This window comes from Prionailurus viverrinus, chromosome D3 (assembly GCF_022837055.1).
Source record: "Prionailurus viverrinus isolate Anna chromosome D3, UM_Priviv_1.0, whole genome shotgun sequence".
NCBI classification, from domain to species: Eukaryota; Metazoa; Chordata; class Mammalia; order Carnivora; family Felidae; genus Prionailurus; species Prionailurus viverrinus.
In genome coordinates this window covers 82,730,893-82,756,484 of record NC_062572.1, presented here as the reverse complement: position 1 = coordinate 82,756,484, position 25,592 = coordinate 82,730,893, and the positions used below count along the sequence as shown (strand labels likewise).

General features: G+C 40.8%; 2 protein-coding genes and 1 long non-coding RNA gene across 7 annotated transcripts in view; 1 reads left to right on the top strand and 2 right to left on the bottom strand.

The window, feature by feature from the left end:
* Positions 1 to 3,146, top strand: part of LOC125149324 (uncharacterized) — a 28,022-nt gene extending 24,876 nt beyond the window's left edge. The window contains exon 4 of the long non-coding RNA XR_007145895.1: positions 3,064 to 3,146. This is a non-coding gene — a long non-coding RNA (uncharacterized LOC125149324). The remainder of the gene's footprint in view (positions 1 to 3,063) is intronic.
* SERPINB7 (serpin family B member 7) overlaps positions 1 to 13,685 on the bottom strand; it is a 64,553-nt gene extending 50,868 nt beyond the window's left edge. Inside the window, exons 1-2 of the mRNA XM_047828201.1 lie at positions 13,472 to 13,685; positions 13,261 to 13,391 (exon numbers count right to left, since the gene is read on the bottom strand). Of these exons, the coding sequence (XP_047684157.1) occupies positions 13,261 to 13,359 (99 nt within the window). The 5' untranslated portion in view covers positions 13,360 to 13,391; positions 13,472 to 13,685. The remainder of the gene's footprint in view (positions 1 to 13,260; positions 13,392 to 13,471) is intronic.
* A 2,443-nt stretch (positions 13,686 to 16,128) lies between these two features.
* The window catches only part of SERPINB11 (serpin family B member 11), a 75,277-nt gene continuing 65,813 nt past the window's right edge, over positions 16,129 to 25,592 (bottom strand). For all 5 annotated transcript variants that reach the window (XM_047827928.1, XM_047827933.1, XM_047827931.1 and 2 more), the window contains 3 exons: positions 20,340 to 20,482; positions 19,263 to 19,418; positions 16,129 to 17,151 (listed from right to left, as the gene is read on the bottom strand). In XM_047827928.1, coding sequence (XP_047683884.1) covers positions 16,747 to 17,151; positions 19,263 to 19,418; positions 20,340 to 20,482 — 704 coding nt within the window. In that variant the 3' untranslated portion in view covers positions 16,129 to 16,746. The remainder of the gene's footprint in view (positions 17,152 to 19,262; positions 19,419 to 20,339; positions 20,483 to 25,592) is intronic.

Here is a 25,592-nt window from a genome sequence, read left to right as displayed (position 1 = left end):
GCCGGACAACCAGCCTTATCCCATCTTTGCACCTCTGGGGAACATTCTAAGACTAGAGGGCTTGTACCTAGAAAATGTCACAGGTAGAGCTTTTTATCTATTTGCTGGTGTTCCAGGCAGCATCACCTATGGCAACACTACCAAGTTCAGACGGGAAAACATAATCTGATTATTTCTCAAAGAATAAAGGAGGAAATCTGTGTTTGCTTTGGAGCAAACCCAGACCCCATATTCTGTCACGAAACATGAATAGAATAGCACACTTCCCTAGGGTGAAACTGAGGTTTTCAGTCTGCTCTATATGGATCTCCAAGCACTTTTCAGCCAGACAGAAGACTTCACATCTCTTTTCTAAGATAAACTTCCAGAATAGTTTTACTTCATCCCTGTCAAGGAATAAATGCAACTTGATTTATCGCTATAAATATAAGCTTCCCTTCAAATATGTTAGCATTGAAAACTCTACCATAGACTTTGGATCAAAATCTTCCAGCTACAACTTTGATTAAATGCAAGGTTTCCTGTTGTAGTTCTGCTCTAACCGCAGATGTCAGGGCCTCACAAATTAAAAAGTCCTTTTCCTTCCTCTCCTCTTGTGTCATGCCGTTTGGGGGCCCCATGAGAAGCCCACTCCCTAGTCCATCTTTATCGAATGCAAAAATACTAGCAGAGATATCCAGGCTATAAATTATTATAGAAGACAACATTTACAGTACAGAGGCCTTCTAAAGCTCAGCTGTACCCAGCTTTGGCTTTTTTTGGAGAACTTTTGATTCTGAATAAGTTTATCAAGTACTCAAAAGCTCCAAACATTACTAAAAACAACAACAACAAGCTCAAGCCTCTCACCATTGTTGCTAGAAGTTGCCAAATATCATTGATAATAATGAAAATATCATCAACAGGGAGCATCTAACACATAGCAGACTTTTGGGGGGGAATGCAACTTGTCATCAGGGTTTTAGATCATTTGCTGTTAAAAAAAAAAGTAGAAAACACTAGCTTGTAAATATCCATTCATTCATTCACACATACTTATTCATGTCGTTACGCCTGGGGGATAGAAAGCCCAGATGCAAGCATTAAGTATATTCATTCAGTGCATAAGTTATCTTTTATAAGCATGGCTTTGTTCTGCAATTGGCAGGCATTTTTCACACACAGTAAAGAACAAAGCTGATTTTCCTATATCCAATATGTCGGCCAGTGGGATAGAGGCTGCCATTCACTGTCATCCTCATCGCAAAATCACTCTGCAACAACCCTGAAGAGAATAGAGAAGGACAGGGGAGTTTACAATGCCTTCAGGGAAGCAAGAGAAGGCTACAGTTTTACCAAGCAAGTCATTGTCTGGCTTCCAGAAACCCAGATGCTGGAGGCAAAGCTGTTCCTCTGAAGGCAGATAAATGCTCACACAGACAGCCCTCAGGCTCTGGGGGTTGTCATCCATTTTAGGGTATCTGAGAATACTCTAGAATAACCCAGCATGCATAAGAATGCCACTTACCTCCTCCCACTGCAGTTCTGCCACCTGCACTGATGGGCTCAGGTTCCTCCTGCCTCCTCCCTCCTGACTCCTCACTCCTCCCACCTCACCTCTGCCAAGGTCCAGGGAAAGTTCTCCAGAATTCCCACTGGCTCAACCCCTGAGGGAGAGGCCGGTGACTACAGCAGCAGTAGTGACAGCAATGCACGGAAGTCCCTCCCCCCTCCCAGACGGCACTAGTACGAAAATCATGGAGGGGACACCAAAGAGGCATACCAACTAGGCTTCCCTGTCCAGCTCAGGAAGATACAGGGCAGCCCCCTGCTCAGCAGGAAGCCTAGGGTGGTGCTATAGTGTCTGTTATTCATTCTACTATTTGTTCATGAGCAAGTAAACCACAGAAAGAAAACATCCCCATCTAAACTGTATGTACCTGGATGTTGGGCAGGTTATCAGTCAAGAGCCAAGAATCAGAGCCAGCAGAATAGAACACAAAGAAGGGATGCACATGAGGGTAAGCCAGAGCCAAGAGGGGCCAAGCACCAGGTGCAGGACTCAGACAGTCCTGGCCTCTGCCCAGGGCTGAGACCATTTCGAGGGCACTCACTATCTAGAGTTCAAATGGTGTCCCTGGAAGATGAAACGACTCAAGTCCCAGATCTCAAGATAATCTTGCAACACATGGATCGTTTTTGCCAATGACAGATGGCAATGTGCGACTCTGGAGAAACACTGATGACCCAATACACGGCAGAGACCATATACTCCGAACCAGATGTCAGGATATGTCTTCTGGGAAGCACACTTTTGGTAGCAGAATACAGAAGGGTGTGGTGTACTGGAAATTCCAGCTCCTCACCTTGTACCCATGTGACCTTTGGCAAGCTCTCTAAGTCTTGCTTTGCTTATTTGAAAAATGGGGAGGATTTTGGTAATGGGGAAAAACGGGGAGGATTAATGGTTGAGAGCATTATAGGTAGCATACGCAAAGTACTTAGTATATAGTAGGCATTTAACAAATGTGTTATTAATGTAATAACAGATTGAGGCAGTCCTGGAAAATCTATCTATAATGAGAACTGTACCTATAATACTCTTCTATCTACATGTTACCCCACTACTCAAGGTCCATGTCAAGTCTCCCCATTTTCACCATCTTCTATATGAGCATGCACCCATATTGATTTCTTTCATCCTTGATAATATGTTTTCAACATATATTTTACTGAATGTTCTACCTTTTAGATACAATTTTACCTTGTCAGTTCTAAGTCCCTCCTATAAGATCTTTTCCTGAGCACAGAAAGCAAGCCATGCTACTTTAAAATCCCAAAGATTTAATATAACGTAAGAGACCTGGTAAGCATTTGAAAAATATGTACTTTATTAATTGTGGTCCAAGCAGTATTTTTGGTTGGCCGTGACTATAAACATCCTTCATATCCACCTGCACATTTCCTAAATTATTTTTGAAAGAAGACTTTTCATGTTTGCATTGCACCACGATCTATATGGAAAATAAAAATCCTATCCACCTCGCAAAATTATTGTCATTTTGCCTTTGCCGTTAAATACAGCTATGGCCCTGTGACAGTGGAACATGGAGATGTCATGTCTGTGTGCTGAAATAAGGAGACATCCCTGCTTGTGTTAAATAAAGTCAGCCAGCATCACTGATTTATGGAACCACTTCTGTTCTCTATTTCCATTTATTTGGGCTGGGGATACCCAGTCTCCATCTTACTGGATGCCCTGGTCCATGGGTAAGTTCCAGGTTAGAAAGGGTAAGCATGGCATAATACAGTAAGTTATCTGAAGGTCACTAGTCTTTTATAGAAACAACATCCCCTGTACCCCCTCACCCCCTCACCACAAACACACCCACCCCTATGGATACAGGAAGAGTCAGACCCATTGCCAAGGCTAGACTTAGGGTATAAGTATGAGTACATCCCTTTTCCTCATTCCCTCCCATTCAAATGCCCAATGCCCTCCAAATCTCCCTTAGGTTTTGACCCCTTCCCCAGTAACAAAACCTGTTCTTACCTCAAAAGCAGGGATATGTGCCATTACTTCTTAATCTGAACCTTTATCAGAATCACTTTCCCAAAGAAACCCGTACTTGGATATCTCTCTAATCTTGGCGGAAAGAGTTTTTCCCTTAAGAGATTTCTTTTTTTTTTTTTAACGTTTATTTATTTTTGAGACAGAGAGAGACAGAGCATGAACGGGGGAGGGTCAGAGAGAGGGAGACACAGAATCTGAAACAGGCTCCAGGCTCTGAGCTGTCAGCACAGAGCCCGACGCGGGCCTCGAACTCACGGACCGCGAGATCGTGACCTGAGCCGAAGTCGGCCGCTTAACCGACTGAGCCACCCAGGCGCCCCGATCCCTTAAGAGATTTCAACATCAGAAGCAGGTGGAAGAGTTTTGAAGATAACACCTCTCCAGATTCTAATGTATTAACTAGTACAACGGTTTTAAAGCTGTGGGAAAAGAGGAGATTTGAAAACATACATTTAATTCTCACCCCCGCATCCCATCCCCCATATAATGTTAATGGAAATTCTGTAAGAAATTGTAATGATGAAAAGTACATCATTGATGGCAGGGAAGAGAGTTATGTAAGTACCAGAAGTGCCAGGGAAAGATAAACAGGGTTCACTTGCAAATCACTATCACAAGGAGCAGTGACTCAGAGGGAGTAAGTGATGGGACCCTGCACTCCCCTCCTGGACATGAAAATAGAAGAAAGAAGTGGAGGAAGAGAATCAGGGGACATGACCAGCGGAGAATGGCTTCACAGGGACCCTCTTTTGCTGCTGCAGACTGGTGGAACTGGAAAGCAGCATTTCAGTGGAACCTAGAAATTCAGATGGATACAAGGGCAGAAAGCCCCTAGAAGGAGATTTCCTGAGATGAGAAGACATGTTAGAGTGAGGAACTTCATGAAAAAAAAGGTCTTAAAAACCAGGGGTACCAGAAGTTACACCAAGATACCACTGGCAAAGTGTTCGAAGAGTGAATTCCCAGGGTGGCTTTGTTATAAACTGGTGAATAAAACAGGGTTCTTCTACTCAAAAATGGATTGGATACTTGGCCACAGAGGATCCCACACCTACCTCAAGGCATTGAAAAACAACCACCACCACAAGAAAAAAAGCAAAACAAATAAATCAAAACAGAGACGGGACGGCACAGAAATGAGTCTTCCCTAGCAGGCTTGTCCATGACTCTAAATCTCATCGTCTGCCCTGACATTTTCCTTGCTGAATTAGCAAATATGAATATTGATGACATTTATAAAGGGATCCCAAAATCCAAGAATGGTCAAGACCTCCTCACAGAACATTAAAAGAATGTAATTGAGAGACATGAAAGAAAGTCTAAATGGCAGGACTTATTATGCTTATGGATGGAAAACTAAATATTGGAAATATGTCAATTCCTCAAAATTTTTTCATAGATTTTTTTTTTTTGCTATTCAACCAAAATCCAGTAACTTATGTGTATGTATTTGTAAACTGATGGGCTGATTTTTTAAAATTTTTTAGACATTTTTAAATCAAGTATAATTAACATACAGTATTGTATTAGTTTCATATGTACAATATAATGATTCCAACAATTCTGTATATTACTTAGTGCTCATTATAAGTGTATTTAGTCCTTTTACCAATTCCACTCATCCCTCCACCTGCCTCCCCTTCAGCAACCAACCACCAGTTTATTGTTTATATTTGAGTCTGGTTTTTGGTTTCTCTCTCTTTTATTCATTTGTTTTGTTTTTTAAATTCCACATATGAATGAAAGAAATCATGTGGTATTTGTCTTCCTCTGACTTATTTCACTTAGCATTATATCTTGTAGCTCCATCCATGTTGTTGCAAAGGGCAAGATTTCATTCTTTCTTATGGCTGAGTAGTTAGTATTCCATAGTATGTATGTGTATATATAAACCACATCTTTTTATCCATTTATCTATTGATGGACACTAGGATGGCTTCCATAACTTGGTTATTATAAATAATACTGAAATAAACACAGGGGCCCATAATATCTCTTTTATTTGGGTAAATACCCAGTAGCAGAATTACTGGACCATATGGTAATTTCATCTTTAATTTTGGGGAGAATGTCCATACTGTTTTCCACAGTGATTGCACCAGCTAGCATTCCTACCAACAGTACATGTGTTTCCTTTTTCTCCACATCCTTGCCAACACTTGTTATTTTTTTTGTATTTGATTTTAGCTATTCTGACAGGTGTGAGGTGGTATCTCAATGAGCTTTTGATTTCCATTTCCCTGATGATTAGTGATAAAGAGCATCTTTTCATGTGCCTGTTGACCATCTATATGTCTTCTTTGGAAAAAGTCTATTCATGTCCTCTGCCCATATTTTTTTATTATTTTTTTAAGATTTATATCCAAGTTAGTTAACATGTAGTGTAATAATGATTTCAGGAACAGAATTTAGTAATTGATCACTTACATATAACACCCAGTGCTCATCCCCACAAGTGTCCTCCTTAATTCCCCTTGACTGATGGGCTAATTCTAAGATTTATATACAAATGTAAAAATTTATATACATAAAAGAAGACAACCTTGAAATATAAAAACAAAGTCGGAGCCCTCCATGAGGAGACGCCAAACTTAGAAAGCTATAGAAATTAAGAGTGGTATTGGTGGAAGGACAGACTAACAGGCCAATAGAGCAGAACAGAGAAGCTAGAAACAGATCAACCAATTTGATTCTTATTTAAAACAAAGATACCACTAAGTAGGGGAAGAGGGAGGGAATACGGATAGCCACACTTCTTTTACACAAATGAAGTCTGACCTATGCTTCACAGCCTTCACAAAAATAGATTCCAGATGGATTATAGTTCTTAAGGGAAATGACTTAACACTAAAACTTCTAGAAGATAACAGTGGGGAATATCTTCGTTAACTAGGTTTAGACAAAAATTTCTTGAACAGGTAACAAAAAGCATTAGCCGTAAAGGAAAAGATTGATAAATTGATTCCATTAAAATTACGAGCTTTCTGGTCATCAAAGGGACACCTTCAAGAGAGTGAAAACATAAGCCAGAAACTGATAGAAGATATTTGCAAAAAATATTTATGACAAAGATCTGTTATCCAAATACATGAAGGGTGTTCTACAAATTAGTAATAAAAGGAAAGAAAACCCAATAGAAAAATGTGCAAAAGATTTGAACAAGAACTTCTCATACATTGCTGGTGCAAACTCTACTTTGGGATACTCTCTGGCAGTATCTCAAACTGATTATAAGTCTGTGCATAAGCTGTTTCAGCACTATATACGTACTCAGCAGAAATGCACACACACGTGTCAAATTAACTGCATATTCTGCTTCTCTCATGGTTTGCATCCTGCATTTTTAGTGCCAAATCTTGGAAATTCAAAAAGCCTGGTCTCCCAAATTCAGGTATATGCAAACAAAAGCTTGACTTTCAAGGCTATTAACTAGAAAATCCATTGAGGAACCCCTTCACTGCCCAGAGCATTCTCTTTCTTCATGAAGCCGATGTACACAGAAAGCCTAGAGGTGGATCTGAGACATCAAGGGGGCAACTAGCCCTCAAATATTATCGCAAACTATCATCTGATACGTTTAAAATTTAAAAAGTAAACCAACTGAAAATATACAATAATAAGGAATTATTTATAGAAATCCTGCTGCATCCTGTAAATGACTGTACTGCTCTTAAGAATCATTTAATGTTTTAAGTACACAAATCAAGTTTAACATGATATATGCAATATAAGCCTTCTTAAAACAGAAATTTAAATATATGTGTATATATACATAGGAAAATTATAAAGGATACTGGCATAATCTTAACAAAGGTTAGAGTTCAAGGAAGAATTTATGAGGTTTTTTTTTTCTTTATGATTACCTATGATTTCTAATGTTTACACACTGGGTAAATTTTTGCAAATACAATGTCTCTTTAAATTTTCAATGGATATAAGAGGGTGGATCCTATTCCATTCATTACTGTTGAAATTTGCTTCCAATATTTTTTTCAGAGCATAGCTTCTTACTTTAAAAATATCCAAATTGAGGTCCAGAGAGATCCAGTTGGGGAATTTAATTACACGTCAGTAAAATAATCTTTATCTGAACCAGCAAATAGGTAGTAGATGTACAATATATGCACACTTCACTGTCTCTTATCCACACTCCAGTGCAAGTACCTAGAGGGTCATAGAAGAATAAAAACTGAGGCCAACAGTATAGCGATGGGCCAAATGGATCATACGGCAATGTACAGCAGAAAAAGATGCTAAAATTTGTGGGCAAAGCTTGAGGGGAGACTAGATTTGCATCATCTCCAAAAAAAATCTCCTCAAAGGTGTTCAGTAATACAAAGGGATAAAAAAGTAACTTTATAATGGAGAAACCTAGCAATCATCACATCATCCAAGTGATCAAGGTAAACATCACCAGCAATAAGACATATCAACATCATGAACACCCTGATGTGGTGCACAGATGAGAGCACATCATTCTTCTGGTTTTCTTGCCCCAAACGCAATACCTCACTCCAATTAGCAGAATACATTGGACAAATCCAAACTAATGGACATTCTGTAAAATAATGGATCAATAAAAACTGTCAAGGTCATGAAATACCAGGAAAAATCAAGGAATTTTTACAGAACTGGAGAAGACTAAGAAAACATAATAACTAAATATAATGTGAAACCCTAAGTATGGGCCCAAAACAGAAAGAGAACATTAGCGGGGAAAAAAATGGGTGTAATTCAAGTAAGGTTTGTAATTTAATTAATAAGACCGTACCAATGTTAATTTTTTATTCTTGATATCTGCACTAAGGTAATGTAAGACGTTAACATTACAGGAAATGGAGTGACAGAAGGCAACTCTGTATTATGTTTTCAACTTTTCTATAACACTAACATTTGTTCAAAATGAAAAGGGAAAGGAAATCCTTACAACATAAAAAGAAAAAAAAAGAAAACCTCAAATAATTTTGAGTCCTGACTATAGGCCAGATACTGTTCTGGTCATTGTCATGAGCGAGGCAGCCAAATTCCCTGCTATCTGACTTATATTCCTTTTGTAGATACTGTATACATTGAACAAATAGAGAGGAAAAGGGGGAACTATTAAATACAAACTGAAAGAAATTTAATGAGTAGAAATGTAATGAATATTTATAATACCAACTGAAATAGCCCATAAACTATTTTACCAGTAGGACAGAGATTTACAAATTAAATACCATACATACATCTATACCACACCTTCCCCTCCCTCCCGCCACCAACTCTGCCATCTAGTGATAGGAAGGGGAGCTGCCCCAATACATCTAGAGCCTTTAAGCAAGTGTCAATTAGCTCAAAGTGTTTAAGGACCATAGGACTTAAAGGGGAGTGTGGCAGAAGCAGAGTTAGAACACAGGCCTTTAAATTGCCAATCTAACCCCCCGCTCCAACTTTCACAAATGTACCCAGTAGCATTACAGCAATGGCGCAGAGGACAGAACACAGACTCTAAAGTCAAGCTGCTGGGGCTCACATTTTGGCCCTACAACCAACAGTGTGACCTCAGGTAAGTTACTCATTCTTACTCAGTCCAAGTGACCGAGGGACATCACATACAGCTGTGGGGATCAAATTGGTAAAATCTTAAAATGGTGGCTGGCATGTAGTAATACCTCAATAAATTTAGTTCCCACTGCCATTACTGTCACCACGGTCTCCCATAAGCAGATTATGTTCTTTACACATCTTATACTATGGTCTCACCCAGCAGGAAGAGACTGGCAAAGAGGTGGTAACTTAGCATAAAAGCTGAATATGAGATACCACCTCATACCTGTCAGAACGACTAAAACTAACAACACAAGAAACAACAGATGTCGGCCAGGATGTGGAGAAAGGGGAGTCCTCTTACATTGTTGGTGGGAACGCAAACTGGTGCAGCCACTCAGGAGAATGCTGCGGAGCTTCCTCAAAAAGTTAAAAACAAAATTACCCTACAATACAGCAATTGCACTACGAGGTATTTACCCAAAGGATACAAAAGTGGAGATTTGAGGGGGTACATGCACCCCAATATTATAGCAGCATTATCAACAATAGCCAAACTATGGAGAGAGCCCAGATGTCCACCGACTACAAAACGGATAAAGAAGAGATGGTATCTAAATACCATGGGATGTCACTCGGCGATAAAAAAGAATGAAATCTTGCCATGTGCAACAATGTGGATGGAGCTAGAGTGTATTATGCTGAGCAAAATAAGTCAGTCAGAGAAACGCAAATACCGTATGATTTCACTCACAGGTGGAATTTAAGAAAACAAAACAGATGACCATATGGCAGAGGGGAAACGAGAGAGAGAGAGAGGGAAACACATCGTAAGAGACCCTTGAAGACTTAAAGATAGAAAACAAACAGTTAAGGGAGGGAGGTGACTGAGGGATGGGCTAGCTGGGTGATGGGTATTAAGGAGGGCGCCTGTGCTGAGCACTGGATGTTGCTTGTAAGTGATGAACCACTAATGTCTACTCCTGAAACCAAAATTGCACTGTATGTCAACGAACTAGAATTTAAATAAAAATCTGGGGGTGGCGAGGAAGCTGAGTAAAATTTAGCCGAAGTAATTTCAAAATCTGGTCATGTTATATAACACTATGAAATTTTGTTCTGGAGATGCCAGAAGACTCTTGACCATCCTTCACAATTTGACTTGATTTGAATGGTGTCCTAACAAACCAGCAACCGCTAAACTGCTCAGCTCGCTGTTATCAGCACCTTGCACTCAGTTAGACAGGTTGGACGTCCCCTTTCACTTATAAGCATCATTGCAATGGGTCAGCTGACTTCAGAGGTCATGGACTCTCCTCAACTGTGGTTTAGATGTTCTGGGAAACCCAGCTCAACACAAGGTGCATCTTAAACCTATCTTACATTGGAGCATACAGGCTCTTTCATCTTCTTTGTCAGAAGAGATTGCGCATGCAGAAATAAAACATTTTTCCACATTGCGGCCTGGGGTCATCTTAATTTCACTATAAGCAATCCTATTAGAATTGTCACATGAGTTCTGCCATGGGCCAAGTTCACTGCATTAGCCCCCATTCGGCATATCTCACTGAGACCAATAAATGCTCTTCATCTCCCAAATCAAGAACATAGTAGACACTCAACGTACTGAAGGATTTAAGGATTTAATTCCTCAACTGATTCAACTGGCATTTATTGAGCATCTGTTATGCTCTACGCATTACTGGCACTGAGACGACAAAAAATATTTTAAAAAACGGCCCTTATGAAGTTCACATACTAGTGGGGAAAGACTGTCACTAAACTAAATAAATAAAATATATAATGAGAGTGACAAGTATCAATGAGAAAAGCAAAACAGAGAAGAGGGACTGTGTGTAGTGAGGCTGCGAATTAGAAGTTTGGAGGCTGAGGGGCGCCTGGGTGGCGCAGTCAGTTAAGCGTCCGACTTCAGCCAGGTCACGATCTCGCGGTCTGTGAGTTCGAGCCCCGCGTCGGGCTCTGGGCTGATGGCTCAGAGCCTGGAGCCTGTTTCCGACTCTGTGTCTCCCTCTCTCTCTGCCCCTCCCCCGTTCATGCTCTGTCTCTTTCTGTCCCAAAAATAAATAAACGTTGAAAAAAAAAATTAAAAAAAAAAAAAAAGAAGTTTGGAGGCTGATATGTATAAGTGAAAACGGGGAGCATGGCCAGATGGACCTGTGGTCCACGCAGGAATTCGGATGGCATGGGCACACAGGTGGGAGAGCGCACTGGAGCCCATATGCATGAGGAACCAAGAGGCATCCTGGAAAGAATTCATGTTCAGGAGGAGAGTCAGGGCGTCCATGAACCAAGGACAGTGGCTCAGGTTCAGAGATGAAGGGCAATTGTATAAGCAGCCCACCTGTATGCTCAGGTCATGTCCCTCCCACACTCGAGCCTGAGTCTCAGGGCAAAAAGCTTCATGGGGCAGTTCAAATAGGCTCTGCGTCATCCTTGAACAAGACTGGGACAGCATTGCAGCCTTGCTTGGGAATGACGGGATGGGATACGGCAAACAGGTAGTGAGAGTTTTCCGACCCCAGCTTCCACTGCAAGCAACGAATTGCCTCCTCACACCAAATCCTTGGGCCCACTGGACAGGGGCAGCAGGTCCAGGCCTAACCCAATGCAGTTCTGGACACAGCACCAACAGAGGGTGGCCCCTTCGTGGACCCATTAGTGACATCACAGGTGGCTTCTGTGGCACCAGAGAGAGGGGAGCAGATTCGACACTGAGCCAACCACAGGGAAGGGAAAAGTGGGGAGTCCCAGAGAGGATTTGGGGCACTATGGAAGTAAGGGGTGGGATTCTGAAGGACCCACAGTAACCAGTGGGAACAAGCGCAGGAAGAGTCTGTTGGTTTGGTGTAAGTTCTGTAAGACTTACAAAGATTTAATTAATAGAAAGCAGTATTTTAAAAAATAAATCTGAAGATTGCGTACAGAACCTAGAAACCCTGCCAAACCCACGCTGGTAAATGTCAGCCAACAGCCTTATTACCTCTTCACATGAGTCTTTTTCTACATTGATGGTCAAAGATGCTTGGGGACTAGACTGGGGGATTCTTGGCATAGATGTATCAGAGCTGCTGTGAGCGACGCTGACTCATGTCCACATTACCGGACATTTCCATCACCCATTTAAGCATCTTAACGGCGCCTTCACTGTCACACCTAAATTGTCAAAGATGCTATCTACATATAACCAAAACAAACCATGAGCAGGCATTGTACCCGCACCTCTAGCCTCTTCGGGTTCTGTCAAAATAATTGTTAACATGGAAAATACTCCTTATGATGTACTTTATGTAGCTTATACTGCATCTTTCCCATTACAAAGGTGGCCATTTAGAAGCTCAAGTGATGTTTACAGAATGCAAATCTGATCGAGTCATTTGTCTCGGAAGAAAGTCCTCATTCCCTGAAATGGCTTACAGCGTTCCGCACTAGGAGGTCCTCACCCATCACTCATATATAGAAGTTCATTATATATATATGTATATAATGAATAAAATACATAAATAATAGGTATAATAATACACACAAGGCTTAGAACTTAGGTGCTCCAGAAATATATCTTCCAAAAATTAACCAGGTTATAAATGAATAATGAAATGACAACAATCTTTTGAAGTCATTCACTCTTGGGCAGCAAATCTGGGGCTGACTGGAGGTACACGTGCTTTTTTGTGTCAGACTGAGGGTGGGCTGGGTGCCTCACTGAACTCCGCTTTCTCTACTGACCCAAAGAAAAAAACAAGTGCCACCAATGGAAAGAAACAAAAGGAGAAGGTTCCCCCACAATAAGACACAGAAGGAGCAGCTTCCCCGAGAAAGGCCCCAAAACAAGAAGAGGGATGACACTCTCAGGAAGTGAATCAAAGGACCATGGGACATGAAAGCAAACACCAAGAGCTGGTCGAGCATCAGTGTTATGGCTGCTGGGAGAACTGGAGCCTCCTTCCAGCTGCCCTTTTCTGTTGCCTTAGGTAACTAACAGCCATTTGATAGGATGACCACAGACCATGACATAATATCCAGTAGGATTAAGGTAGGAAAACCATATAACTTATAATCCAAACCAGGATACTTTTGAGCATGAAATGGGAAGCTGTTGGTTGTTACACAAGGACAACAGAGGTGAGCCAAGACTGGGCCAGTCACACCAGTATTTTGGTTACCCCATTAATCCAGGAACTCCAAGGACAGCATGGGGAGAAGGATCTAGATTCCTCAATGCAGAAGTCTGAGGGGGATTTCTCCCCAAGAAGCGTCTCCATTAAGTCTTCATTTCTGCCATTCCATTCTGCTCCTGAAAAAAAAAAAAAAATTAGAAGTCAAGGGAAAAAGCTATACTTATCAGTAAACACACAGACAAATCTCTCACTGTACCATATTTTTTTTTCACTTCATCTTTAACTGTGCAGTAATTTCACATGGAGGTCACTCTGAAAAGAGATCCGAGAAAAGTCCGACGTTCTATGCCCCGTTGATGCACAAGGACGCAGAATCTGGTTTGATGCTATTTACTGTCCAGGGGGGCGTCCCAGGCTTCCCTGTACATTATAGTGAGGATGTGAATGCAGTTAGGAAAGCAGCGATTTTGCCTGAGTCACTGTGACATTGTATATACCAAACACTGATCTGGGGGTTCAGTGTTCCTGAAATAAGAGAGAGAAAAAAAGACGACTGATAAAGAAGAGTGTTTAAGTATGAAAGGGAATAAAACTGATAGAAATGAAAACAAAATACTATCAGAAAACACCTAAAAAAAAAAAGTAGAGACTTTTTGGTTTTTGAAATCCATGTAAAGGAGATTTCCTCCCTACTAACTTTTTTTTTTTAATTATTAGTCTTTAAGCTTTTTGGAGCAGTTTTAGCTTTACAGAAAAATCGAGCAAAAAGACTTCCTATCTACTCCCTTTGCCCATCCCTCTGAATTTCCCCATTATTAACATCTGGCATTAGTCATACACGTATCCTCCCATATGGTGTCATATTCAACAGTTTCATGGTTCTCCGTGATGGATACTTGGGTTGTTTTCCTGTCTTGGATATTATGAATAGTCCTGCAATGAACCTGGGAGTACAGATATATCTTCAATACACTTACTTCATTTCCACTGGATATGTATCCAGAGATGGGATTGCTGTATCTCATAGTAGTTCTGTTTTTAACTTTCTGAGGAACCTCTGTACTGTTGCAGTAATGGCTAAACCAATTTACACTGCCACTGACCGTGCATAAGGTTCCCTTTTATTTACATCCTTGCCAACACTGGTTAGTGCTTTTCTTTTTGACACGGTCATCTTAACAAGTGTGAGGTGATATCTCATTGTGGTTTTGATTTGCATTTCCCTGACGATTACTGATGTTGAGTAATCTTTTCATGTACCTGTTGGCTTTTTGGAGGTCTTCTTTGGAGAAATGTCTTTCCAGGTCCTTTGCCCATTTTTTTTTTTTTACTGAGATATAATTGACATATAATGTTAGCTCTTGGAAGAGTGAAAATAGCTGTGTTCTCCGTATCTGGGGGAGATGTAGGAGAAAAACATCAAAGGAAAAGACCTCAAAAGGGAAAGGCTGCAGCAGGTACAAGGCCTTAGGACATGTTTTCACAGCTGCTCTTAAGGAATGCCTTGAGCCATTAGCATTGTCCACGGCCTTCATGCCTGACTCTTCCTGGTCATAAAGAACAATCATCTAGAAATGCAACCTTGAAAAACAAAACCATTAAGTTGATTAACACACTCGCTTAGCTGACTTTTTGCACGTAGTCTTTAGCAATTTCCCTAATAAAAGGGGGCCTCATTCTGACTTCAGCATGAGGACCTTCACTTAACTGCATTTTGTTTAAGGACTCATCTTTTACAACTCTGGCCATACTCCCTGCAACGGGTGCCTGGGTGCCCTAAAAAGCTCCCCATCCTACAAAAGAGACTTCGGAGAATGACTCCAGCACCCCTCCCAGCTTTGCTCTCCCAGGCTGATTTAGTCACTGTCTCTCCAAGTCCTCCTCTCCTATCCCAGCACTCACACTGGTGTTTCTGAAGGCCCCTTTCTGAGACTTATTCGTGGCTTTGACTCTAAATGATGACCATCACCAGCTCAGTCCCCATCCCTTCAAGCGGGTTTTGGGGTTCTAGGACTGCAGCCTGTGAGCACTCAGTCTGAGTCTTTTTAACAGACAGAGGCCAAGCCAAGTGAGCGCCATGATGCTCTGCTATGGTCAAGCCCACAGCACTTGGCCTATGTGATACCCCTGAGTTCCTATACAGCATATGCCAGGTTCATACAGAAAGACGTGGCATTCACTGGACAGGTCCTAGTCATCATTTCTTCAGGATGTTTAAAGTGAATAGTAGATGCCAAGATACAACTCTTTTCTCCACCCATCATTGTTGCTTCAGGTATCTCCACTGTAGCACAGTGAAACCCTCTGTGCTCGGGGACCACTGGGTTATTCTGTGAAGTAGGCCAAGGTGGCCTCTTGGCTTTATGCCGTGTGACAAATGGGCGTATAAAGGATCATTAGGATAGCCCATCCTTCAGTGCCCTGATGTGGAAAAAAAGCCATCACTGGCTGCCACCACTGTCAGTAGAAAAAGAGGGTGTCCCATCACCTTAGGGGGGAAGCAGTGGCCTGTTATGGACTGCCTCTTCTAAGATTGGGTTACGGAAGAGAGAACTGAAGGCCCCTATGCTTTGTTCACATCTCTGAGAGAGTTCTGGTAGGAAGCATTTATGAAGAGGGCACTGAAAAGGCAGTAAACGTATCATGGCCATTATTATCTGATTATCACTTCATGTTATCTTGAGTAGAAATTAAGGAGGATTTCTCTTTTTAAAAAGGTTATCTTTTAAATAAAAATCTCCCGATTGATTTCTGTTTTTGCTGTTCTGAATTTTTATTCATTGCATTATTGAAAAAAAAGAGAGAGGGGGGGAAGAAGGTAGGAAGGAAGGAGAGAGAGGAGAGGAGGGAGGGAAAGAGAGAAAAATGAAGGAAAAATGGAAATAATAAAGGAAGGGAGGGAGGCAAAAAGAAAAATCAGTTATCCAATTTAGGGCTTGAAAACATTTGGCCAAAAATTCCACGAAAATGTTGATTTAGACTTCTCCTTCTTCAATCTCCTTTGGTAAGTCATTTAATTACTGGCGTATATTAAAAATCTTCACAGAACTGAAGGCATTTTATATATTTATTATAATGAATACAGAGTTTTGAACTAAAATTCATGATGTTATGTCTACACATGCAAGGAAAACTATAATATTTAAAAATCCAACCAAAGCTGAAGCCCTTAATTTAGTTTTCTGAAGGTAGATTGGTCACTTGTTCAAGAGATCACTGATATATACAAGTCAAGTAAATCTAACCCTTGAAAACTGTTCTGATCGACTTGATCATGTCACCCAGATAGCACTTAAATGAGGCCCCAAAGATAAGAGAACCAGAGAAGCTTTTTTTGTAAATGTATCTTCTTCCATGATTTCCATAATTCTAGGGTTCACCAATTCAAGGTATAAGTTGAGAGAGATCCTAGACCCATTTTGCTGATGAGCAAAGTAAGGCACAGAGGTGTGTAAGGGATGAGCTACTTTTAGTCATGGGTTTGTCCCTGTACCTCTTCTGTGACCCTGAGCCCCCCTCAGCCCCACTTGTTTAGGGAGAGGCGAGCTTGCCACAGAAGACGATCATGTTGGTAGGGATGTGCCTTATGAAAAACAGGAAGGGGTGGTTTGCCATGAACTGAGCTCGGATGGGGAGTCTTTTTACAACGAAGCTGTCCCCAGTAGCTGCTGCTGCCTCGGTGCCCTCTTCATTGACATCCACGTATGACTTGTGGATGACCTTTGATAAATGCAGGCCTTTGGCTGGTGATATTCCAGAGAGATCAGCTTTGATTTCGTTGAAGACATCTGTCATCCCAAGGGAGTTTAGCAAAGCATTTAGCTCATACTTCATTTCAAGTTTGAACCTGGGGATATGCACTTCAACTTCCCTCTCTACCATGTTAGCCGAGCTGGTCCACTCGTAAAACGTCTTCATGTTCAGCTGTTTCTCTATCTAAGAGACAAAACACAGATGAGCCCATGTAAGCCAAACACGTGCCTGTGGCATTAAATGTCATTCGTTTTATAATTCTCAGTGTGCATGATTCCATGTATTGCTTTCTTTTGTACCTTGAAAATATGCTCAAGTCCTATCTGGGAAAAAAAAAAAAAAAAAACAAAAAACACAAAGAATGTTGCATTCAGCCACATCTTCCCCATTCTATTGTCTACTTTTCATCGATGTTTCATAAGTAAACGCCCCAAACGTGTATCCTACAGTCTTCTGCCTTAAGTCCCTCAGATGCAGACTTCACCTAAACTCCCTCTCTTGCCTCTGAAGTCCTTGTGTTTCCTGGATGAAGTCACCATTTCTTGATTTGGTTCTCAACTCCGAAACATTAAATCGCACCCTCTATTACAAATTTGTTGCTCACTTGACTTCTGTGATGCCAGGATCCCCTCATCACGCCTGGCTTCCCTCCTGACTTTGCCCTTGCCCTCGCTGCCTCTGCTATGTGACTACTCCCGAAGTCCCGAAGAACTGAGGTTCTACACACCTTCCACACCTCCGCTCAGCCATGCAGCCTACCAGGCCCCTTCTCATCACCCCCACCCAGTGCCATCGTTCTGTGTAAGCCCTTCAAACCGCTCCCCTTGGGCATGTGATCCCTCCAGCCAGTCCTCCCCACAGCTCCAAGACCAGCAGGCCAAAGCCCATCATCGTCCCACGACAAGAGTTGAAAACTTTTTGTCACCTTCTCTCCATCCTGACAATATACAATCAGACATAAACTATCTTTTCCTTTTGTCCTTTTCTGCCCTAATCAGAGTTACCATGACGCAAATCTGTCTTGCTGGTCTCATGTCTCTAGGGCATTTTCATGAGCATTTTGCTCTAGCTGGAACCACAGGGTACCCTTGTTCACCTATTCATCTTCTACCCCTCCACCTGTGAGACATCAAGGTTACTCTACTAGAAGCCTTCCAGATCCCCTCATTGTCTACTCTCTCTACTCCCACAGGACTTCCAGCAGAGTATCATGGCACTTGTTACATGCTATTTATAACTGTGTGTTGGAACCACACGTTTGTCTATGTTTCAGAACCCACTACGTCTATGTGCTATGTTCCAGAACCCACTAGAATCCTCAGCATAAACAATGTTTGGTGTATGAATGGCTGAACGAACAGATAAATGAATGCATCACAAGCTAATAAAGACCACTTCTACACTGCTTCCAAAATGCTATCTGCCTCCAAATATCTTCCCTGGCAGTCCACAACAGGTGCCCAGAGGTCTGAGCCCCTCTGAATCGGCCACGCCAGTATCACACCTGTTCTCCTGGCCACAGCCATGCTTCTCTTCCTAGAGGTCCACACACACACAGCCCAACCCAGGTGCTTCAAGAAGCCTTCCCTAGGCCCCACCTGCCCGTGCCACATTGTTTAACCTCAAGCAGGCGCTCCCTGCCTTAGAAACCTCTGACCGGGACCATCCCATCCATGCGTGTACGTCAGCTTCCTCTTTGTCATTCCTGCACAACACTGGAGAGTTCCAGCAAGGCTGGCGAGGTGCGCTCACTCCATGTCAGTGGCTGGCCTGCTTCTGTGCTAGGCAGTTTGGGCTGCAGCCAGAGAGGGGGGCTTTGACCCAAACCCCTGCCACCACCACGACCTTTTCTCAATGGCTGTGGCACTCATTTCCCCTACAATAGCAGGATGCTAAAAAAGAGTGGTTGCCTCATGAAAGCATGTTATAACTGGGTTGGAAAAACTGCTCCCGAGTGGAAGGTGGCTTAATCAGATTGCTGTGTACTAAGACCCTAACCGGCATTACAAATCCATCACTAGAGAAAGATGCTTCCCAAATGTCAAGTAAGCAGCAGGTGCATGTATTAGTACAAGATGGCACTTTTGCCTCCTTGTGCCCTCTTTTATGGAAGAATAGACTATCCCCCCTGAAATGCATGGTCCCGAAGGCAGGGCCCAGGGTCCCCCTTCCTCTCACAGCCCCTGCGGACTACTGCTGAACCCAGCATGTGACTGAATTAGGGACTGACCACACCAGCGTCACACACACGTGCACATGTGTTTCCTCTTCACATTAGCATTCTCTAACTTCACCTGTTCCAGGCTGGCCGTGCCCGCGGGAAGCAGAACAATCATGCTTAGTTTGTGGTTCACGTAGGGCAGCTCCAGAATTTGCATCCGCGGCTCCTTTATGAAGGCTAATTTATATGTTCCCGTTTGATACATCATTTCCACAAGTACGCTTTTACCCTATTAAAAAAAGGGGGGTTCTCATTAGGTACAACAGTCACATATTTGCATGCACATGTACGTATGCTGATGTTTTCGCAAAACATGAATATTTGCATTAACACTAAAGGCGTGGGTAAAATAAAACCAATAAAGGACACCCTTTATTACTTTCCTTTGCAAAGGTTATGAATTTTTTATTTTAACATAAGTCATTGTTAGAGCCTGTCTAGTTCAAATACTATATACAGTCATCTACATATAAAATTTCTTTTATATATTAGCTTGAGACGCATTCAAAACGAAGCGAGCATTACCACCTAAGATGATTTATGTGGAAAAATGACATCATAGGATCATTTTCTTTGCTAATCCAATTGGAGGTTCTCTAGGAGAAAAGTAATACGGAGAGCTGTGTTGTGCTGAGAAAGCAACCCCAGCACACGTGGACAGAATGCGTGGCTACGGGAACAGGCTCTCTTATCTGCAAGAGGGGTGCCAGTCTCCAAAGGCTCTAGTTATGGGCCCCATGAGAAAGATTACTGGCACTTCGTGAGGAAAAATGAAAGTGAAATTCACAGAAAACACAATTAAAGAAACCTATGGAGGGATGTCTGGGTGACTCAGTCGGTTAAGTGTCCAACTTTGGCTAAGGTTGTGATCTCGCAGTTCGTGAGTTCGAGCCCCACATCAGGCTCTGTGCTGACAGCTCGGAGCCTGGAGCCTGCCTTGGATTCTGTGTCTCCCTCTCTCTCTCTGCCTTTCCCCCATTCACGCTGTGTCTCTCTCTCCCCCTGCCCAAATAAATAAGTAAATAAATAAATAAATAATAAACTTTTTTAAAAAAAGAAAGAAACCTAGACCAGTGTCTTCACTGAAACTTTCTAAATTGGCCTGAACATTCTCCAGAATTTATCATCAGTCTGAAAACAAAATACTTACCTCACTTAGCAGAAAAGGGGTTTTAATTGTCTCTCTTTCCTGAAACTTATTTTGCCATTGTCCTTTGAAATATATGGCATTCACCAGGACCATTACACAAGAAGGATCAATTGTGCCCTTTCCAAAGAGGTTTGTGACTTTTCCTTATAATAATAATTAAAAAAAAAAGATAATATATTTGGATTAGAACTTGGGTTTATTGATAACAGAGAGTTGAACATTCACTAGAAATCTGGAACCATTTAATGTTTTTTAATGTTTATTTGCTTTTGAGGGAGAGACAGAGCGTGATCAGGAGAGGGGCAGAGAGAGAGGGAGACAGAATCTGAAGCAGGCTCCAGGCTCTGAGCTGTCAGTGCGGAGCCCAACGTGGAGCTCAAACCCGCAAACTGTGAGATATGACCTGAGCCAAAGTCAGACGCTCAAACCGATTGAGCCACCCAGGCAGCCCTGGAACCATTTCCTTTTCAAGGCTAGTTATAAATTTGAGACACCAGAAGAACCCTTTTATCTCCTGGCCATGGAGGCTGTCCTTGTCAAATGAAGTTTATATCACAGGATTGAATGCTTTGTTATTTCTAATCAGAAGATGGCATCCAGAGAGTAGCTAGTATATTAGCTAATGATCCACTTGTCTGATACCTAGTCATATCCAATGCCTTCCTATACATTACTGCTTATTTAGAAAATCTTTAATAATTTCTTATGGCTTCCCTTTAATAGTTATCAGGCTTCATACTTACCAGCACTTCACCACATCCATATAGGTTAAGCATTCAAAAGATTCACCGATTCTTACAATGTACTAGCAATTCGTGTATCACAAGTATATACCAACACTTAAAGTAAATACATATCTAAAAATCAGAATTTATAAAAAACATACAAGATGTTTACTGCTTTGTTAATATACTGTTCAAATTGAACACCAAGCCCCCTTGGTGCACCCTGGTACACTGCAATTTACAAAACCTTAATGCAATACAAGCTAGCAATAGGAAACATAAGGATATCTGGAACATCAGACTCTAGGCTTAATTTTTCCACTACTGTTCCAAGTAAATTAACAGATCTGAAAATGTGTAGACCTTTCCAAGCATTTTCTAACTTAATACAAAGAACTGAATAAATGCATATTTTAATCTTGTCACCTATTACTAAACTTGAATAACACCCATCAGTCCACCCATCAACAAAATATTGTTGACACTTCACTGATAAGTGAAATAGTGAGATACAAATATGTTAGGGGCAGTCTTTAGGCTCAGAGAAGTATTTATTTTGTACTACTGACATGTTCTTCACAAATGCAATTAGCTTTAATTTAATACTTTGATGTTATTTCATCCTAATTTTATTACTTAATAAGCTTTATTTCTCCTGTATCAAGGAATATGATTGCCTACATTCATAAACCTCAGAGACTACCAGTACAATGAGTTGATGGCATAACCACACAGATGAGGATTTCAGCATGGTACTTTGTGCACCTCTAGTGGGATAGACCCAAAGGACAAAAAGAACTCCAAACAACATCTTAAGCTACTGTTATATTTTATTAATATTGTTATTTGGAGACTGTGTATATTGTTGGATGATGCGATTTTGCAATAATATTGGTGACATTGGAATCTGGGATTTTTGACACAAGATAAAAGGGAAATAGATGTAAAAAAGGGAGGGCTGTTAAGTAAAAATCCTATGAACCGGAATTTGAATTGGTCGTATCAGTAAGAAATTATGCTGTATTTCACCTAAAAAATGTATTCACTGAGAAGGCCTTTAAACAATGACCATGCCAGTATCAATGGGAACTCTTGTACCCAGGCTATGGTCTCTAATATCACTTCTCATGAGAATGATCCAGGATTCCCGCGAGAAGTAATTCTAGGTCATCAGCAGGACATGAGTCTGGAACATCTGGTAAAATCAGAAAGCAAAGAAGCCATCAAATTCCACAAGAGTAGGGTCAAAAGGACTTAGGAGCCAATATAAAGATGGGACCCCTGACTAAAAGGAGACAATAAATTGAAACATCTCAAAATGTTTAAATTTATGAATTCATAATGATACTTTAAAAAGAAAACTTGGGGCACCTGGGTGGCTCAGCTGGTTAAGCGTCCGACTCTTGATTTTGGCTCAGGTCATGATCTCTGAGTTCATGGAATCGAGCCCTGCGTTGGGCTCTGTGCTGACTGAATCCCTGCTTGGGATGCTCTCTCTCCCTTTCTCTCTGCCCCTCCCCTGCTCAGCTCACTCTCGCTCTCTCTCAAAATAAGTAAAAAAACATTTAAAAAAATCTTTGGGAAAAAACTCATTGGCTGTCTTCGAGGATGCTCAGAGGGAGTAAACGTTGGCTCAAAAACTGGTATTGAAGAGAAGGAATCTGGCATCCTTTTTTTTTGTTTTCCTCATATCAACTGTACTTAGAATAACCAAGTATTTTATAAGTAGAAGTTTCTCATAATGCAGATTATAAAGAAGGAATGGAAGAATTGGAATACTGCATGGGGCGCCTGGGTGGCTCAGGCAGTTGAGCGTCCGACTTCATTCAGCTCAGGTCATGATCTCGCGGTCTGTGAGTTCGAGCCCTGCATCGGGCTCTGTGCTGACAGTTCGGAGGCTGGAACCTGCTGCGGATTCTGTGTCTCCCTCTCACTCTACTCCCACCCCCCAACTTGTGCTCTGTCTCTCTCTCCTTCAAAAATAAATAAACATTAAAATTTTTTTTTTTAAGAAATAAATGTTTGGGGCGCCTGGGTGGCGCAGTCGGTTAAGTGTCCGACTTCAGCCAGGTCACGATCTCACGGTTCGTGAGTTCGAGCCCCACGTCAGGCTCTGGGCTGATGGCTCCGAGCCTGGAGCCTGTTTCCGATTCTGTGTCTCCCTCTCTCTCTGCCCCTCCCCCGTTCATGCTCTGTCTCTCTCTGTCCCAAAAATAAAATAAAAAACGTTGAAAAAAAAATTAAAAAAAAAAAAGAAATAAATGTTTAAAAAAAAAGTATTTTTAAAAAATTAGAGCTAAAGGAAGCCAGGCAGTCAAAGCTGAAGGGGTAAAGATCTCATAGGCAGGAGAAACACAAACAGATGAGCTCAACAGGGACTTCTGAATAATTTTTTCCTCAAGGTATAGTGAAGTTTCAAAAGTTTCCCCAAGCCTCGATAAGGAAAAACATGACAGAAACTGAAGACCAAGAATGTAAGAACTACTTTTCTCAGTGTCTCAGTGCTAGTGAAAAAATAATTGAAGTTCAGGAGCTGGCAAGGTGGGAGAGATGTTTCAGAATAACGCAAGGAGCAACCCACTGAGAATGTGTGGCGATTTAAATACCGATGCACTTAAAAACGCAGCCTCAAAATATGCACCGCAAAACTGGACATAACTAAAAGGAGAAACGTAAAAACCCACAATCATAGTGCAAGATTTTAATACAGCTTTTCTCAGTAAATGATGATAAAAAGCAGTCAAGAAAGAAGCAAAGACACTCAAACACAGACATCACAAATAACAAAGTCAGCCTAACCGATAAAATTAAAAAATCTCACCCAGTAACTAAAGAATACACATTATTTTTAAGTGCACATGAAAATTTTACCAAAATTAAAACATATGTTTTACCTCAAAAGTCTCAATAAATTGCAAACAATTGAATTATTATGTTCTCTGATTACAACAGAACTGAGCTAAAAATCAGTAACTAAAAAACAACCAGAAAATTTCCACTTTTAAATAACCCCCGAGTCAGAGAAGAAATCTCAATGAAAATTAGAAAATATTTTGAGGCCCCTGGGTGGCTCAGTTGATTGAGCATCCAACTTTGGCTCAGGTCATGAGTTTGAGTCCCGCATCAGTCTCTCTGCCTCCAGTGTGGACGGATTCCACTTCAAACCCGCTATCCCCCTCTCTCTGCCCTTCCCCGCTCATGTGTGCGCATGCACGCACACACTCACCCTCTCTCTCTCTCTCTCTCTAAAAATAAAACATTAAAAAAAAGAAAATCAGAGAATATTTTGAACTGAATGATAATGGAAATACAATGAAAAATTGTGAGATGGAGTTAAAGTCATACCTAGAGGGAAAGCAATTGTCTTAAATGCATACATTAAAAGAATGTCTGAAAATCAACTGTTCATCTCAAGAAAATTACAGAAAGAGTAGTAATTTAATACCAAGATAGTAAAAAGAAGGAAATAAATGATAATCATAAATATTCATGTAATAAAAAAACTACAATAGGGAACACACAAGTTGATTCTTCGAAAAGACTAAAACATTACCAATCCATAACAAGTCTAATTAGGAAAAAAGAAAAAATGCACAATTCATGTTTCCAGAAATAAAAAAAAGAGAAAACATTATATAACCAAAAGACATTAAGAAGGTAATACAACTTTATTATGAGCAATTTTATGCTAATACATTTGAAAATTCAGATAAAATGGCTGTATCCCTTGAGAAAAAAATTCAAAAACGTACACAAGAAGAAACAGAAAATATAAGTAGGTCTCTATTTATTAGAGGAATCAAATCTCTAATCAAAATCTTCCCACATAGAAAACACCAGGCACAGAGGGCTCACCTTGGAATTTATGTAAGATTGTTTATGTAAGATTGGCGTGAATTCTTCCAAATATTTGAAGGAGAAAAATTCACACCAATCTTGCATAAACTCTCTTTTGGAAATTAGAAAAAGGGGAGAAACACTGCCAACTGGTTTCATAAAGTGAGTATAACCTGGATACCTGAACTGACAAGAATATTTGAATAAATAAAAACTAAGGTCAAATTCTTTCATGAACACAGGTGCAAAACCTCTAAAGAAAATATTAGGAAATCAAATCTGGTGATATGCAAAAAGCATAACATACAATGATCGTGTTTTGTTTATCCTAGGACAAAAAGGTTGGTTTAACATTAAAAATCAATGTAGTTCCCTAAATTAGTATACTGAAGAAAAAAATCATAGCTAAATAGATACAGAGAAGGCTTCAATATGATATGGTTAGTATCTATGCCTAAAATTCTTAGTAAACCAGAAATAGAAATTTCTTTAATCTGAAAAAGTGCATTCATAAAAATACAGCAACAAACATTATGCTTAAATACATATTATTAAAACCATTCAGAAACAAGATATAAATCCAGAAACAAGACACAATGTAAGGATGCCCAATATCAGTACCTCTATTCAGCGGAAGGTCCTAGCCAATAAGAAAAGAAAAGCAGCAAGGAAGGCTGAAGAGGAAATGACT